The following is an 18,577-nucleotide window of genomic DNA, read 5'->3' as shown; positions in this document are numbered from 1 at the left end:
TGTGAAAATCCCCGCAGGTGCAGCGGCTGGCCTGGTCCCCGAGGGAAAGGAGCCGTGGAGCTCACAGGTGGAGGGCTAGAGAGAGTAAGTGATAGTTAGGCTTTGTGTGCCCAAGGAAATCTCATCTTGAATTGTAATCCCCATCATCCCTGCGTGTCAAGGGAGAGACCAGGTGGAGGTAGTTGAATCATGGAGCGGTTTCCCCCCCATGCTGTTCTCGTGATAGTGAGTGAGTTCTTACGAGAGCCGATGGTTTTATAAGCGGCTCTTCCCACTTTGCTTGGCACGTCGTCCTGCTGCCTTGTGAAGGAGGTGTTTTGTGACCCTTTCGCCATGATTGTAAATTTCCTGAGGCCTTCCCAGCCATGCTGAACTGTAGGTCAGTTAAACCTCTTTTCTTTATAAGTTACCCAGTCACAGGCAGTTCTTTACAGCAGCATGAAAACAGACTAATACAGGAAGAAAGCTGGGGCTGCTCGGGAGAAGTTAAGACCAAGAGTGAGCCATGGGGTGTCACCTGTGGGGAACTGTCGGGTTGGTGATGTGCACCCCTTCGTGCCAGCCAGGCCCAGTGTCCGTCTAGCAGAGCCCCAGGGACCGGCTTGCCCTGTGCAGCAGCTTACCTCACCCACTCAGGGCACATGTCAGCCTCCTTGCCAGCTGGGCTTCCCCCTTCCCCTCCCCAGGGCAGGCTCATCTAAGTGAGTGAGAGCAGTGAGTCCGGGGCTTCGCCCGGAACCAGCTCCGGTTTCTAAGAAGAGTAGAGCCTTTGTGCTGCTGGGAGCTGGATGATGAGTGACGAGGACTGGCCTGGCAGCATGGCTCACACCCATCTCGGGGCAGGGGTCTTCTCCCTTCCCTCCTGGTGGTCATGACCCTGAGCTTCGGGATTTCTGTGTCAAGGCGGAGCAGGAGGGCAGAGTGAGGTGACTGGGTTGTGTACCCAGGTCTTGTGGGAAGATCTTCGAGAGGTTTATCTCCCCACCTGGCCCTTTGCAAGGTCCAGGTGGAGGTGAGGCGTGTTTGCTAAACACGGTGTAGAGAAAGGAGGCTCGGATGGGCTTGATGGAGCAGCTAGATTTTGAGGGGGAGGCTGAAGGTGGCCAGGTGGGGAGGGGTGTTCTAAGTGTGTGCTTCCCACACTAGGGGAAGCAGGGCTGTGTTTGCTTGGCGCATGTGAGCCATAGGATGACCGTGGAGCTGGCATTTCATTCTTCCTCCGTCCCCCATGTATTCATTCCTTCACCCAGCAGTCGGCCTGCCGGGTGCTACTGAGTGCTGGGAACACAGTGGGGACTGGGACAGATGTTGTCTCTGCCCTAGTGGCGCTTACACTGAAACAGATGGACACATCTGTTTGGCAAATATTTTTAAACACTTAAAAATACTAATACAAACATGGATTTTATTGACTAGAATGCAGGATCCACATATATTAGCAAGTAAAATGAGGAGCTTCCTCCCCAGGCACTTTCATGGGGAAGTTTAAGAGCTCTCAAAATATGGGCTGCAGCGTGTGCTGAGGTCAGGAGGCCAGTTGGGGACATGCTGAGGACGTCAGTTTGGCTAAAGCAGTTGGTTTACCTGAGGCAGCTGTGGGGCGGGACTGGGGTGGGGGGTGGGGTTTAGAATCAAGTTCATGATAAAGCCCAGAGTATACAGGACCCAGAATGAAGATTTTGAACTCTTGGACAATTGGCAGCTATTGCAGTGTTTTGAGCAGAAGGTGGTACTTGCAAAAATATTATTTTGGAAGATTAATGTGTTCCGGGGTGGATTGGCAGGACCAGGGAGATGAGTCCGTCCCCAGCTTTGTGGGAGGTGAGGGTGTGAGCCAGGTGGTGCCAGCAAGAGTGAGGAAAAAGGAGACCCAGAGGCTTTTCCCTGGAAAGACCAGCTGGGATGAAGGACCTGCTGGAGGCACAGAAAGGAGCTCAGTGAGACAGAGCAGGCTGGTGCTGGTTCAGGTGTGCAGCCAATGTTACTGAGGACCTGCGCCATGTTGGGTGCTGTGTTCCTAGCTGGGGTTCAGCGTTGGCAGAAGTGGGACCTGTGGATCAGGGCTGGTTAGGCGAGACTGTGACAAGCTTGGGTGTTCGCACTGACTTTAGCGTTTTCCACTCCTGGTCACACCGTAAGGTCTCCTGGAAGCTTTTCAGCAATCCCAGTGTCTGGGCCTCTGGTTCCACTTTTGTGGATACAGCCTGGTGTAACTCCCCAGGTGATTCTAAGGCACAGCTGAAGTTGGGATCTGCTGAGCGAGGGTGACGGGAGCACCTGCAGGTGGTGCTCATCAAGACAGTGGAGGCTGAGGAACTGGAGTTTAGGAGAGGTGCTAGTTCACCAGGACCTTGAACTTGAATTTTGGAATTTGGAAGTCTGTCATGTGATTAAGAGAGTGCATTGAGAGGCCTGGTCCATGACCTGCCATAGTCCTTCCAGACCAGAGTCCCTCAGGACAAGAAGAAGGAAACTTGGAAAGGACTTTAAATCTGAATTGAAAACCAGGGAACTGAATTAAACGCAGGAGACATGAAGCAGCATCAACAGGTGGAAAGCACCGCTGTGGATGGAGCTTTGAACGTGTGAGAGACATCCCGGTCAGAAGGGAAAAGGATGGTAAAAAGGTACCTAACTCAGGGTGAGAATGAACCAGGGAACAGAAGACTGTTAGAAAAGGAGGGCCGGGCGTGGTGGCTCACACCGGTAATCCCAGCACTTTGGGAGGCTGAGGCGGGTAGATCACTTGAGGTCGGGAGTTCAAGACCAGCCTGGCCAACATGGCAAAACCCTGTCTCTACTAAAAATACAAAAATTAGCCAGGCATGGTGGCAGGCACCTGTAATCCCAGATACTTGGGAGGCTGAGGCAGAAGAATCAGTTGAACCTGTGAGGCAGAGGTTGCAGTGAGCTGAGATTACACCACTGCACTTCAGCCTGGGCGACTCCGTCTCAAAAAAAAAAAAAAAAAAAAGATTAGAAAATGACAATAAATGCGTAGAAGAAAAATAGGGGTTAGGCATAGGAAGATGGCCTAAGGCAGCACCGTGAGAGTTTGGTTTAAAGACCCAGGAAGGCTGGAAGCTCTTTGCCTTATTTTCACAGCTACTACTCCACTTTGAACAGTGATTCCATAGAAGAGAATCACCGGGAGGAGGGCACAGATGCAGATGCCGGCGATTCTGTGGGCTAGGACCCTGGAATCTCCCATTTTAACCAGTTCCCCTTGGGATGCTGGTGCACCTGGCCCAGAAACACGAACTAGAAAAATAGCAGCTCGGGAACAGTGCGGAAGGGTTGCATCAGAACCAGGGACTAGGAAAAAAAAAAAAAAAAAAAAGTGCTGAATGTCCCTGGGAAGACAGAGGCTGTAGGGAAGAGGGAATTGCTGAGAAACCCCTAAAAGGGCTAAAGACGAGAAAAAAAATGTATCAAATCCCCAAGGAGAAAGCTGTGATTCAGGAGAGCAGATGATGTGGTTTTTGCTGCAGAGGGTGTGCAAAAAGTTTTACTCTCAAACTGTCCTTTTCTGAATTGAAAGGTAGGGAGTTTTAGAATCCAAAGAGTTTGCTGTGTTCCATGGGCACAAACACGAGAATAAGGGCTTGGTGCTTTTGTGTCATCAGTGATCTGTTCCCGTCAAGTTTCTACATTTTAAGTTTGTGATAATCTATCTGGATTCCTAAATATCCTCTGTCTCCAGATTATACATTTGTCTTCCTCCAAGCTGGTACATTTGTTTTCCAGTTCCCCTGAAGTTAGTTCCAGAAAGTCGGGATCTGTGTAATAAATGTACCCAATACTGCTTATAGGTAAGGAAGCTTGAGCAAAAGCACGGAGCCCTTTCATTCCTGCCTCACTTAGTATTGGCCGTCAGTTAGAAATTGGTTTGAATTTTCTTTATCATCCAGAATCTATATGTTCAAATATATGTGAAAGCTCTGTGTTTTCAGAACGTGTGAAAACTGCAGCTGAGTGTGGCCAGCCCAAGCTTTCCTCCCTCGTGGGGGCCTTTGCTGACTTCTCCCCTCTCCCCAGAATCAAGCTGCTCATCCTCTGTTCACTGCTAGTTTTTTTTTTTTTTTTTTTTTTTAAGAGTCTCTTTGTGTTGTCCAGGTCCAGGCTAGAGGGCAGTGGTGAGATCTCAGCTCACTGCAACCTCCGACTCCTGGGTTCAAGCGATTCTCCTGCCACAGCCTCCCAAGTAACTGGGACTACAGGTGCCTGCCACCATGCCCAGCTAATTTTTTATTTTTAGTAGAGATGGGGTTTCACTGTGTTGGCCAGGCTGGTCTTGAATTCCTGACCTCGTGGTCTGCCCGCCTCTGCCTCCCAAAGTTACAGGCTTGAGCCACTGCGCCCAGCCCTTTTTTTTTTTTGAGACAGAGTCTCACTCCATCACCCAGGCTAAATGGAGTACAGTGGTATGATCTTGGCTCACTGCAACCTCTGCCTCCCGGGCTCAAGCAGTTGTGCCTCAGCCTCCCGAATAACTGGGACTACAGGCATGTGCCACTGTATACCCGGCTAATTTTTGTATTAGTAGAGACGGGGTTTCACCAAGTTGCCCAGGCTGGTCTTGAACTCCTGACCTCAAGTGATCCACCTGCCTCAGCCTCCCAAAGTGCTGGGATTACAGGCGTGAGCCGCTGCACCAGGCCACTGCTAGCTTCTTTACTGCCAGTAGAGTCAGCTCCTTGAGGTAATTTTATAATCTTCAGGGCCCAGTATGGGGTCTGCCATGCCACTCACCAGAGTACTCAATAAGGTTGAACTGACCTTTTTAAAAAGACCTGAGACCAGACATGATTTGGCGTTAAAATGGGCTTCTTTAAATAGCATTGGGATTATTTGGCCTGGAGAAAGAGACCAAGGTGACTAAATAATGAGGTCACATCAATAAGAGAAGACAGGAAATGCTGTGAGCAGATGTTAGTGTGTCTAGTGAAGCAGCAAAAGGAGTGGGAGCTTTTGAGGAGTTTTGTGGTTCTCAGTCATCTGCGGTAACAGCTCCTTAGGAGAATCTGACAAGAGCAATGGACTTGCTTCCCAGAGACAGGCAAAATGTGATTTCTCTCCTACTGTTAGGGGCTCACCAGCTCCTCCAAAGCCCAGTCCAAGTGAGTAATCCCTGGGTTAGGATAAGATGGCTACCTCTGAGCTGTCCATTCCTGCATGGAAATGGGGAGGTTGACCAGATGGCCTTCTCTGGCTTTGACTACACCCCTGAAACATGGGCCTTCTGGGTGGGTGCATTGATCAGGCTGCTGTGTCTTTACATTCAGTAAGTATCAGGAGCATTCTCCTCTTAGCCCACAAACTCTACAATTGACATAAAAATAAATCTACTTGTTCACACCATTGCTTCAGAGTTCATTGTTCTCCAGTAGAAAAGGTTAAGAAAAAGTTCATTGTGAACACTTGGGAATCAAAAAGGAAGAAGGCGTTGTTCCAGGCCAGGGTTTCTCAGCGTTGACTCTATTGACATTTGGGGCTGGATAGTTTTTGTGGTAGGGGCTGCCCTGTGCAGTATAGGATGTTCAGCAGCATCCCTGGCCTCTACCCACTAGAGGCCAGTAACACCCGCCCTCCTAATCGTGACTGTCAAAAACGTCTCCAGACACACTGCGGAATGGCCTCGGTGGTGGGCGGATCACCTGTGGTTGAGAACCACTTCTCTATGTTTATCTTCATTTTGGCTTCCTTATCAAGGGGGAACACTTCAGGAGAATGAACTGTTGTTTCAACTTCTTTTTACCACTGTAGCTGTTCACACAGCTCACATTTGCTGTGTCCCAATAGCTGTGCAAGGCCCTGGGGCTACAATGTAAGTGACGCACCTGGCCTCAGGTACTTACTGTATCCTCTTGGGAGATACACACAGATGCATCGGGAGCTGCACTGAGGGAAGGCTGTGCCTTGTGCTGTAGGGGTCTTCCTTGCACCCAGAATGCCTTTCCTTCCGGCCTCTCCCGTGGCTGGGTCTTGCTTGGCATTCACTTCTCAGTTGAAATGACACTACTTGTGGGAGACCTGTCCTAACGTTGGTGTTAGCTATTTTCACCTAATGCTGCATAACAGCCCAGAACTTGGTGGCTCATGCCAATTCCTCACTCGCACATCTGTGGGTTGGCTGGGGTGGGGCTGATCTGGGCTGGGCTCAAATGGCTTTGACTCTAAGCTGCAGCTTGGGATCAGTTCTGCTGCATCAGTTTCTTGTTCTGTTGTACCAGCGAGGTTCTTGGTGTGTGGTGTTCTGGTGACTGCAGAAGCACAAGAGGAAACGCCAGCCCTCACTTGCGTTTCAGAATCTGCTGCTGTTATAGATGCTGACATCTTTTTGGTCAAAGCAAATCACATGGTCAAAGCCAGCAGGAGGGAAGGAGACTTTTCTTTTTCTTTCTTGAGACGAAGTCTCGCTCTGTCACCCAGGCTGCAGTGCAGTGGCGCTATCTTGGCTCATTGCAACCTCCTGGTGCTATCTTGGCTCACTGCAACCTCCACCTCCTGGGTTCAAGTGATTCTCCTGCCTCAACCTCCCGAGTAGCTGGGATTACAGGTGCCTGCCACCACACCCAGCTAATTTTTGTACTTTTAGTAGAGATGGGTTTCACCATGTTGGCCAGGCTGGTCTCGAACTCCTGACCTCAGGTGATCCACCTGCCTTGGCCTTCCAAAGTGCTGGGATTACAGGCGTGAGCCACCGTGCCCAGCCAGAAGGAGACTTATACTCTGCAAGGTTGTGGCTGTATGATGCTTCTGCAGGGAAGTGAAGAACTAGGGCCAGTTGTCTTCCTCAGACCTCATCTAAAGCAGCTACCTAGTCACTTTCTAGCATTTTTATTCTCTTCTGAGCTCTGATACTCTTACATTTGAATTATTATTTCTGCTAAGTGCTTGATGAGGGTAAGACTCCTCATAACATGTGGACCTCCACAGGCAGCAGGGGCAGGCTGTTTTGTTTGGAGCCTTGGATCCCTGACATAGCACATCTTGTAGGGAGGACTGGAGAGAGGCCCATTGTGATTGGAGGGAGGGGAGCCCGTGGAGGAGCAACCAGAGTCAAGACCGAAGCGCCTGGGGCCAAGGCCGCCATGTTCCGTGTCTACAGGGAAGCCATCATGACAGGTCTATGTAGTGGTGCCCCTGGCTGTGCGCAACCTGAGAAGCTGTTCTGGCTGCCTTGGCAGATCATGAGGGACCTTGCATGACACTCTAGGTTGGCTAGATGCCTATTCTGGAAGCCTTCTTTGTTTTGGAAGAGGGTAACATTGAGCATCTCTTAACCAAAGGCATGCACAAGTTATAAGCAGAAAACTTCTGGAGGCCCCTTTGTTTTGAGGCACATGGTAGAAACTTGGCAGATACACAGCTTGGAAGGGCCTGGCAGCAGCACCTCAGGCTTGAGCCTTGTGTTGTGTTGATTAAGGTTGTGTTTATTGGAGAGCCCAGAATCTCTCTTGGTGCAGCCATGCTTAGAATTTGCCCAAGGCAGCATGGGAGAGTCACCCACTGTCTGTAGACCTTATGCCTCCTCCTTCCCACCTGCCCAGATGTTCCAGATCCTGACTGGGTCCTTAGCTCTTGGGGAGCCCCCTGTGCCCTGGCTGTAGCCCCGCCTTGGCAGACACCCATCACAGTTCAGCTAAGGAGATAGTAATGAGGGAGGGGAGCCCTGGCCCCTGGGGGGAAGGAGGTCTGGGTTTTGGTCTCAGCGCTGCTGGGAGACTGGGGGGCTTAGAAGCTTATTTCTCTGGCTTTAAGTCTCTTTTGCAAAACGAGAATAAGAAAACTGTCCTTTTGTTGTGAGAAACAAATAGGATGATGAACATGAAGGCTCTTGTAAAACGTCCTCAAAGTATTATTATTAGGCACGAATTTGCCTTCTGAGGAAGCAAAGAAAAAGTCATGGAAGTGTATTTTGTCCCAAGCCCTGTGTGAGGTGTGTGCAGTCTTTCTGTCTTAGCGGAACAGCCTGTGGGGTTACTGCAAGGGCGAGGAGCCAAGTCAGAGAGGCGAGGCAACTTGCTCCAGGGCACACAGCCTGTGGGCGGCCGTGTGCAGGTCTATGTGACCTGGAGGCCTGACCTCTTCCCGCCCCTCCATCTACCAGTTGTCGCCTGCGACTTCCTGTGGGCCACAGTCCTGGGTGCTGGGGAGCCAGCAGGGAAACAACCCGTGTCCCAGCTGCCTGGAGCTTGCTTTCCAGTCGACGAGGCGAAGGAGTAAGGACAGAGAAGGGCAAGTGCAGAACATTCAGTGCTGGGCCTCAAAGCAGGACTTGAGAGTGAGTAGGGGTGGGCCGGGAAGGCCTCTGAGGGGTGGGGACATTTCATAGGGACTTAAGGAGCCACTGCAGCAGCCTCTACAGGGGTCTGCAGTGAGAGTGGCCCCAGAGGTGGGACCCATCTGTGCTGTGGCGGCCTCACGGGCTCTGGCTGGGCCTCCTTGGGTGGGAGAAGGCTGGTTGTCTTTGGAGGACCACCTCTCCTCCTTCTTCCTGCCCCATGGTTGCTAGGAGACTTTTTCCCAAAGCATCTGAGTTTTAATGACGAGGCTCCCGTGCGGCTGGCCTCCAGCCGTAGAACGTCATAGGGCTCTGTGGGCAACACAGGCACTGCACCCTGAGCAGCTTTCTCTCGTTCAGCTTCTTCTCCACAGTTCCAGAGTGTTCTGGAATCTTCAGGCTAGAATGAGCTTATAGGAAGAGATTGGTTTGAACAAGAGAGCCACCAAACCGCCTCCAGTGGGGTGACTTCCACTCGACAGTCCCACTTAGCGCAGCGCTATTTCCCTACAGGTAGTTAGCTAACGTGCAGGATCTCGCAATGCGTAAACTTCCAGGAGGGAGGATTTTGTAAAGGAATGTTCTCATGGTTGCATTCTGAGCCAGGATATTAGAAACACTTTGTCAGGCTGTCATGGGTTAGACGATGCTTTAGTCTGAGTGTTTATCGATTTGGGAGATGCATTTTATTATTTTTAAATGTTGTATATTTTTAAAAAGTGGAACAATTCTTTTGAAATAAGTAGTTATTTCCAGGAAAACTTTAGGATTAAGGAAACTTGTAAAAAGATCTTCAAATAGAGACCCCCGTGGCTGCGCACCTGTCACCACAGAGCCTGATGGTGCTGTGCAGTCTTAAGGGGTCACGGGGCAAGAAGAGGCGACTTTGGTCATGTCTAGAGCAGGCTTCTCAACCTCAAGGGTTTGGTGAGTCATCCCAGGACCCAGGGCTGGGCAGTGCAGCCAGCTGCCGGGTATAGCTGTTGCCCCTGGGCCCAGAAGCAAGGGTTTGAGCGCCAGCTCTCTCGCCCCAAGCCAAGGAGCCTCTTCCCTCTGTCTGGTGGTCAGATGGTGCCTGTGTGTGCAGAACCCTGAGCGGGAGCCCTGGGAATAAGTTGTTCTTCATGATTCCAGAGAGGAGGAGTCTCCTGTGTGCCACTCACCCAGTGTGGTGTCTGAGCTGGTCTTCGTGTTTCAGAGAGACCCCCCCCATCTTTCTTTAATGCCCACGTCTTCGTGAAGCCGTCCTCAGCATCACCCCGATTGGATGTGATCTCCCCAACTGTTCACACCTCTCTTCCTGCCTCTTGGTCCGCTCTGTCTGATGTTCTAGATCATTCCCAAAATGCACCCTGTCTGCTGTCCTCAGGGGAGTGATCGAGCCTCGTTCCTCTGGCTGGGGTGGATTGGGGTAGGTCGGGGATGTTCACTGGAAGGCTAGAAGCAGCGAAGCTGGGTCCCAGGAAGGACCTGGGGCCGGTCGTATTTACTGATGGCTTCTGCTCCACTCGCCTGCTGACCAGAGGCTGAAGCGGGGAGGGGTGGGCAGTGAGTCTGTGAGTGTAGAGTCGTAACCCACATCTGTGCCGCCCAACAGCGTGAGGCTTCCTGGGCGCCTAAGGCTGGATGGGGCCAGGATGGGCTGAGGACACAGACGTGAGGACAGTGCCTGTCTTCCTGCACATGGTGGCAGGGCCATGTGTGGGGGACATGGGGGAGGAGAGGGGCTGCCTTGGGTGCAGCAGTACAGGTGACAGAGCAGATGGGAGGTCTCTGCAGGGCTCCCAGGTGGACAGGAGCCTGCCAAGCGGGCCAGATTGGGTGGAATGGGGTGAGGGGTTTGCAAAGTGGTGGGTATGGGGAAGGCTGCCCTGGAGTGAGAAGAGTTCTAAAAAGGAAGGTCTCTTCTCACTCTTACCTTGGAGTGGGAGCACCGGAAAATTAATCCCAAATCAGCAGAGCTCAAGGCCTGGTGCAGAGAAAGCCATGTGTCATAGTGATGTGAAAGACCTATTTCAGATTCTCCCCAGGGTTCAAGTTTTCCCCAGAGGCAGAATTTTTTCCTGGGTCTTCAGTTCTTCACCTGTAATGAGAGGTGATCCTGAGGGATGTGTTTTAGAGGAGTGGCAGCTGCCCTGCTTATCCAGCATCAAGTCCTTCCTGCAGCCACACTTGCCTGGCCCTGGGGACAGGGACAGTGTCACGCCACCATCCTTCCCAGGGCCCCACCCACAGCTGAAGGAGTGAAACTTACTTTTTACAGACATATTTTGAGGGGCACATTCATTTTGCTAAGTGAGAGACACATTTATAAATATGAAGCAGGAAGTTTCTGAATCTTGATCGCTTGGAGATAGTGGCCACCGCTGTGTATGGAAGCCATGGAAACTCTGCACGTGTTGTTTCAGATTTAAAATGCGTGCAGCTCACACCTAAGTGCTGTAGGGCTGGTATCTTCATGACCACCTACATTTCAGTTTAAAAAAATCTCTAGGCCCAGTGTGGTGGCTCACGCCTGTAGTCCCATTGTTTTGGGCAACTGAGGCAGGAGGATCACCTGAGCCCAGGAGTTCAAGACCAGCCTGGGCAATATAGCAAGACCCCCGTCTCTACAAAGAATAAAATTAGCTGGGACTAGTGGCGTGCGAGTGTTATCCCAGCTACTCAAGAGGCTGAGGTGGGAGGCTCGCTTGAGCTCAGGAGTTTGAGGCTGTGGTGAGCCCTGATTGTGCCACTGCAGTGCAGCCTGGGCAACAGTGAGACCCTGTCTCTAGCTGCATCACATGCACCCCGGCCCCCCAAAAAAAGTCTACACTCCTTTCTGGGAAAAGATGGGGTTGTGAAATATGTAAATAAGTTGAGGAGTGCTTTAGGGAGGGGTTTTGAACCATAGAATAATGAGATTTGAATGCGGGAGGAGATCTCACCCTCTAGTTTTAACACCTTGTTTAATCTCAATTCCCTCTGTAAAACCAGAGTGACATCACCTGCCTCAGCACTGGTTGTAAAGTTAGAGGAGATGAGGCTGACAAAGTGCGTGCCTATGTCTAGGACTTAATGTTGTGATGCTGAGGTGAGGAAACTGAGGCCAGGAGGGGGACCCCTGCCTAGACTGCATGTCAGTGTCGCCCAGGAACACTGCTGCCGCCCTCGCCTCCCGCCCACTGTGTGAGCGCCCCAGGGTGCTGCCATCTTCCCAGGTGACTGTGCCGCCCTCGCCTCCCGCCCACTACGTGAGCCCCCCGGGGTAGTGCCATCTTCCCAGGTGACCGTGTTGGGAGCCTCTGCCACCACCAGCACAGCACCTCCAGCTCACTCTGGAATCTTCTCTTTCAAAGCCGGCTCCTACTTCCGGCTTGAGGTTTTCTGGGCTTGGCAGCATCACCCGATGGGATCTGTGGCCTGGCCCTGGAGGCTGTGAGTTGGCCTGTAGGGCTGTGGCTGAGCCTCCCACCAGCTACACCCATGGGGGGCCGGCAGTGGGGTGTTGGGGGTTGCCAAGCTCCTTGCAGGCCTTGTAGCCATGACTTTGTGGGAGAGAGGGACCATGGGGATAGAACAGGGGGGCAGCACCCCAGGGGTTCCTCCTCCTCAGTTGAGGCAAGTTAAGAGAATTGGGGTACTCTAGGAAACCCAAGACCTGGCACTCACGGAATTTTCTAGTAACAGTGAGCTCCCTGGCAGGCAAGGAGGGAGTTCCCTGGCAGGGATGGGACCTGCAGACCCATGTCCCTGCAGCAAGCCTTATTGAAGCCAGAAGGGAACTGTGAGTGCAGGTTGGGAAGGGGAGGCCTCTGTGACTCGGGGGAGGCTCAGGGACTGGAGCCAGCCTGACTCTCGGACGAGTCTGGGAGCTGGCTGCCTCTCCTTCCCTCCAGCCTCCTTTCCGCCTGGGCCTCTGTGGGTCAGGTCTTCTGGCCTGGCTTTTCTTTCCCCTTGGAAGAGAGGCGGGCAAAGACCAGACAGTGTCAGGGCTGGAGGGAGCTTTAAGGGAAGCTGATTCTCAGCTCACCGATGAAACCGGAGCTCAGAGTAGCGATTGGACCTGGAAAGTTGCCCAGCTGGTGAGGGGCAGGGTCAGTCCAGGGTTCCCCCCGAATTTATGTCCCCTATTGTATGTACCTACAAGTGGAGTGAAAAAGCGGATTTTATTTTTAAAAACTTGCAGATCAGTGAAAGAAATACTGTCCTGCATAGAGGGTCACTAGGCATGAGCCAAGCCTGACCCTGCTTCCAGCCTTGGGTCATAATCTTTGGTGATTGGTGTGGAGTTTTTCTGAGATAGTTGTTCTGGTGGTCTGCACAGCAGGCCTTAGGTGGACAGCTGGGGGGAAAATGACTAACTCCTTGCACAAGCTCAACACTGCTCACTCGATAGAGCCTGTCCCATCTGTCCCTATGAGATGGCCAGGTGGGGCATGTCCTGTGGAAGCAGGAAGACCCCAGACTGCAGAGTTCTTTCCTCAGTCCAGCGTGACACTCAAATGGTTGTGGCCCCAGGGCAGCCTGCCTTGTGTGGGGCCCTTGGTGCAGGGTCGCCTACCTACTGGCAGTGCGGGGCCCGGGTGCTTGGTGCGGGGTCACCGACCCTGGCAGTCTGGAGCCCAGATGCTCGGTTCCCAGTTGGCCTCCATCTCCCTGTGCGGCTTCCCCCTTGGCCTCCAGGACCCGGAGCGCCCTGGGCACTGATGTATGGCCCGGTGAGGAAGCCTGACCTTGTCACCCAGCTCTCCTGGCTTCTGGAATCGTGAGCTTGGGGGCAGGCAGACTTCCAAGGCCACACAGCCCCTGCAGGAAAGCGGTCTCTGGGCTGGTGGAGGTGGTCTTGAGCTCAGCACAGTCTGTGGGTTTTGCTTTGACTCCTTCAACACATGTTGGCAGCTTTTTGGCCAATCAGGTGTTGACTGAGTGGCCTGAGGCCATATGGTACTGACCACTCAGACAGGGGCGGATTGTCCTGCCCCAGCAGACTTGCCCCACAAACGGGGTAGGTGACTGGGGCTGCTGACCCAAGAGGTCAACAGGTCATTACAGGCTGGAACCAGACTCCAGCAGAGCTTGGGAATCTACACCTGGTGACTTGCTGACCAGCACTGAGACTCGCCTGACCTCCTGATTCATGATGAAGCGGGCCCTTGTTGAGTGCCACAGAGGCTGCAGGAACATTCTGCCAGGTGTGGTGGTGGTTGATCCTCAGGGCAAGTATTGATCAGCTCTGATGAAACACAACACAGTTCAGAGGGGATATGGCATAACCAAGAGAACCAAGAAAATTCATGTCAGAACCAGCCTCCCTTATTGTCTATTAGACCATCTTGTTTAAAAATTAAAAATTGACTTCCCTGCCTTTTTCACCTATCCCAGAATCCATTCTACTCTATGAGGCTAACCTTTTCTCCCCGAGGGCCAGAAACTGAGAAATTCTTCCGCTTCTCTTCCCATCCCATTTCTCAACTCCAAACTCAGTTCCCAGAAATCACACCTAGCAGACGAGGCATCTGGAAACCAGGGCTGGGAGGGTGGCCACAGCCTTGGGGGAAGGGCATGGAGCTGGCGCCAGGGAAGCTGCAGGAGCCAGACCAGGAAAGAGGCCTTGCTTGAAAAGACTTGCTGAGGCCAGTGGTGTTGGAGAAGTAGGAAGGATTAGCACTTGGTCCAGACATGTTGGGGCCCAGTCATGGCCAAAGGTTGGAGTAGCAGCAGCCAGGCCTGGACACCAGGCAGGGTTGGGATGTTCAGATCTGTACCCAAGGTTACCCCAGCAGGAGACCATCAGATCTGCAGTCCCTACAGCCTGTGGAAGTGGGCCGGGACACCTGGGGCATCTTCAGGGTGCCAGGGATGGGGAACGGGCACTTGATACCCCAGAAGCCCTTTGAGCCAGTGCACTGACCTCGCAGGCAGTGGGGGAGACCTCAAGTCCCAGGATACCCCCACAATAACTTGAGACCTGAGTATTGGTACTGGGCACCCCTCACCTGCTGGCAGGTGGGGTTAGCTGAGAGGATACCTGTGAATCCCAGAAAACTAGAAACCTGTGACACATGTGTAAGGTAAACATTGTGACTACCAAATCAGCCTGGGACCTCTTCAGGGGTCCTGCAGCATGCCAAACCATCTGAGCTTTTAGGATTACACCGTCCTGCTCAGTGGGACCTGGGATTTGTGCACCCTCCTTCCTGACAAATCGGCACAGTGCTGCTTGAGCAAATGCATGAAGGAATGAATGGGTGGCAAAGGCTCTGCTCAGTCCTCACAGCTGGAGGTACTGGCCAGCCTTGCTTTGTTGGGAAGCTGGAGGGGGAACCACAGCCCCTCAGCCAGCCTCAAACGCCTGCACCGTGCCCCTCGTGGAACCTTTGAGCCTTTCAGGCCTTGAGCCATGCCCCTGGGTGGACCACCCATCCATGGTACATTTGAGTGGGGTCCGAGGCTCTGGGGTCCGAGGCTCTGGGGTCCGAGGCTCTGCTGGGCCCCTACCTGGACACTGGGCAACTTGAAGTTTGATTTTGGTCACCACCCACCCCACCTCCTCCATCCCCTTTTCTGAAGACATGCCTTCACGCCTGGCCTTTTCTCTCTTCTTCCTTGGGGTGCAGATCCTGGCCAACGTCTTCCTCTACCTGTGCGCCATCGCTGTGGGCATCATGTCCTACTACATGGCTGACCGCAAGCACCGCAAGGCCTTCCTGGAGGCCCGCCAGTCGCTGGAGGTGAAGATGAACCTGGAAGAGCAGAGCCAGCAGCAGGTGAGGCTCTCGGGAGGCCTCCGGCCTGGAGCTTGGGCTCAGGGACTGTGGCCTTGTCAGAGGGAGAGGAACCAGAGTGGCAGCCCCTGGCTCCGTGGGGCTTGGCGTTCATCTGCCCTGTTCAGGTGTTTGCTTCTGAACTTGGCCTTCTGGGCTCCTCGCCATTAGAGGGCAGCTTCTGAGCTTCAGGGAGCCTCTCACTCCTAAATCTGCTTCTGCTTGACCCGGATCTCTCCTCGTCTGCCTTCCTGCTCTTTGCTTTGTTTTGTTTCTGTAATGAAAAACTTTTCCATTTAAAGAAATGCATCGCCCAAGCAGCCAGCTACGACTTCCTGCATTCCTTTCTCCGATGACCTTCTCGGGACCAAGGTCAGGGTCAGGGGCATCATGGGCATCCCTTCACGTCACGCCTGCCCCGCTGCTCTTGCTGGTCCAGCCGCAGATCACCCTGTGCACCTGCTCATGCCGTGGGCGGGGCCTTGACCCATCCTGCGGCCTCAGGGCCCTGCTGGGTGAAGTGTGTCAGCCTCACGCCCCCACTCAGGGGAGCTCCTCTCCCTTACCTTCCCATCCGAGGTCGCTGCTGAAGAAGGAAAACCAGCCTTTTCCTCGGGGATGCCCCTGTTTACATTCTCCATCTGGAGAGAGGCCTGGCTGTCCCTGCCTCGGTTTCCTGGCTTCCCTCCAGTCTCTTCCATGGCCGAACCATCCTCCCAGTTCCTATGTCCCTCAGGCTTTTACATAGTTTTGGCCTGGATTCTTCTCACATGCTTTTTGAAGGTCTCCAGAAATTACATCCACGAATTTCCTGTTATCCATAGGTTATTTCCCCTTCAAAAACAAGCTCTCAATAGGTTGACACTATGATTCTCTGCTCTGGGAACCACATCGTTTGTGTTCAGGAGGTTCTGTGTGCTCCTGATGCACTGAAATTGCTGTTTTCGTAGATGGTGCCACTCAGGTGGACAGGGCCTTGGTTTCGGGGGCCACTCTGGAGCCCTTGGCTTACAGGAGCCCCACCGTTGGGCCTCACTCACGTTCTCTAGACAGTGCTGTTCCGAGGCACACACTAAGTCATTTAGCTGATGGGTCCCCGATTTCACTGTCCTGGGGATGTTTTTTTCCCTCCCCATTTACCAATCTCATTCCTTTCAGAAGGCCCTCATAGGAGAGGATTTTCTTAGCCCATCGTATGCGCCCCTTCCCCTGGGCCCTGTGACCTGTGGTGATTGAGGAGCTGCTGTGGCCTGTGAATATTTAAAGAATCTTCCTTTCCTGGCTTGTAAAGCCCCTTGAAAGGCATTCTTTAATTTCTGTTTTTTTTTTATACTGTCTCGTTTCTTGTTTGTATCTGATCTCGCACTGTGGCGGCATCCCTCTGGGTTCTCTACACTTAAAAAAAAAAAAAAAAATGCATGTGTCACCACCTAGCTAGGCAAGCATTCTTTTTATATAACATTTGTGCAGTTTTCAGCATGTCTGTCTGCATCGATCTTAGCTGTCTCATATTGTACAATCTAGGACATCTTAAGTCACACTGAACGGTCTTGTGGGGGCCCCTGGTGTGATGAGGAAGGCCCTGTGTCTCACGCTGAGGCTGTTCTCTTGTAGATAATTTAGATAAGGTACCCACCCTGCAGAGCCTCACTTTTCCTCATCTGCAAAGTGGAGGTATTGACATTTGTCTTGTAGGTTTCTTGAGGGTCAAATGAGAAACCCAGAACTGCTTTGTAACCCTTAGAGCTTGTTAGAGGTAGGCCAAGGGCACCGGGCCGTGAGGCTTGCTTTCTAATGCCCAGGGCCATATGCTCCCTCTGGACAGGGTCAGCGCGGGGAGCCTGGGCACCAGCAGAGAGGGTCATCCCTGGGTGACCCGGGGCTCCTGAGGGTGCTAGCAGCCTGCCCTGGGCCACACTGGTGCTTCTCTGCACTGCCTGCCCACGCCGCACCGGCAGAGCAGACACTGGCCCCGGGACAGAGAGGTCCAGGTTAGGTGGAAGGGAGGTGCAGAGGTGTGGGGGGAGTTGAGGGGTGAGGTGCATCCTCAGGCCTAGCTGGGCACACAGCCGGGGCCTGTAATTCTCCGAGTGGAATGAATCTGTCTAGCCCGGCTCTGTCCTGAGTGTGGCCTTGGGCTTGTTGCTGCTGCTCTTTGAACTTCAGTATCCCCATATGTAAAACCTTCAAGAGTTTTTTTTTTTTTTTTTTTTTGAGACGGAGTCTTGGTCTTGTCACCCAGGCTAGAGTGCAATGGCACGATCTCGGCTCACTGCAATCTCTGCCTCCCGGGTTCAAGCGATTCTCCTGCCTCAGCTTCCCAAGTATCTGGGATTACAGGCACCTGGCACCATGCCCGGCTAATTTTTTTTTGTATTTTTAGTAGAGATGGGGTTTCACCATGTTGGCCAGGCTGGTCTCAAACTCCTGAGCTCAGGTGATCCACCCTCCTCGGCCTCCCAAAGTGCTGGGATTACAGGTGTGAGCCGCCGCGCCCTGCTGAGAGATTGTTTTAAGGGTAAGAAGGAACCTGTGTGAATCCCACTGGGATTGGTAAAGCACTGTTACCACCGGGAAGGTTGGAATCCTGCCCCCTGGGTGTTTCCATTTACCTACATTCTCCTTACATCTCTATGACTGTTCAAGAGAGAAACCTGCCTGCCATTTTCCTTCCTTTCCATGCGCTTCACAGGTTTTGGTATTACGGTTATGCCCAACTCATTAAATAATTTGAGAAGTGTTCCCTCTTTCTAACTCCTGATAGTTTGAAGATAATTTGGGTTATTCGTTAGATTTAGAAGTCACGGCATGTGGCTGGCCTGTAGGTGTGGCCAGGCAGGTGGCTATGCCTATAATACCAGCACTTTGGGAGACTGAGACAGGAGGATCACTTGGGTCCAGGAGTTCAAGACCAGCCTGGGCAACAAAGTAAGACCCCATCTCTACAAAAAATGAAAAAATTAGCTGAGCGTGGTGGTGCATGCCTGCAGTCCCAGCTACTTGGGAGGCTGAGGTGGAGGATCGCTTGAGCCCAGGAGGTTAAGGCTGCAGTGAGCCGTGACTGTGCCCCTGCACTCCAACTTGGGCAACAAAGTGAGACCCTGTCTTTTTTTTTTTTAAAAAGGCACTAATGAAGTCCTGTGGGCCCGGTGTGTTCTTTAGGGGAAGATTCTGTTTCCATCATAGATAATAAGGTTGTTCAGATTTTATATTTCCTTTTGTATAGGTTTTAGAGAGGTTTTTTTCCCCAGAAACATGTCCATTCAAATTTTCAAAATTTTGGCATAACATTCTTAATATTTTCTTTTTACCTTTTGTCTGAAATATATAATGTTCCTTTTTTTCATTACCAAAGATAATTTGTGCCTTTAAAAAATTTTTCTTAATCAGTATTGCTAAGGCTTATTGTTTTAGCCTGTTCGGCAGACCACCTTTAATCTTTGTTGCCTTCTTTGTACATTTCTTATCTCTTATTTATTTATTTTTGAGACAGAGTCTTGCTCTGTCACCCAGGCTGGAGTACAGTGGTGCGATCTCGGCTCAC

The 18,577-nt window shown here is 52.1% G+C and overlaps 1 protein-coding gene across 5 annotated transcripts in view; it reads left to right on the top strand.

Moving 5' to 3' along the window:
- The window catches only part of ADCY3 (adenylate cyclase 3), a 110,413-nt gene that overhangs the window by 36,688 nt on the left and 55,148 nt on the right, over positions 1-18,577 (top strand). For all 5 annotated transcript variants that reach the window (XM_033176441.1, XM_033176442.1, XM_033176439.1 and 2 more), the window contains one exon: positions 14,887-15,036. In XM_033176441.1, the coding sequence (XP_033032332.1) occupies positions 14,887-15,036 (150 nt within the window). The remainder of the gene's footprint in view (positions 1-14,886; positions 15,037-18,577) is intronic.

Source organism: Trachypithecus francoisi, unplaced genomic scaffold (assembly GCF_009764315.1).
Source record: "Trachypithecus francoisi isolate TF-2019V2 unplaced genomic scaffold, Tfra_2.0 Lachesis_group17, whole genome shotgun sequence".
Classification (NCBI taxonomy): domain Eukaryota; kingdom Metazoa; phylum Chordata; class Mammalia; order Primates; family Cercopithecidae; genus Trachypithecus; species Trachypithecus francoisi.
Note: the sequence above shows the minus strand (reverse complement) of the source record. Positions and strands in the feature narration are given on the sequence as shown.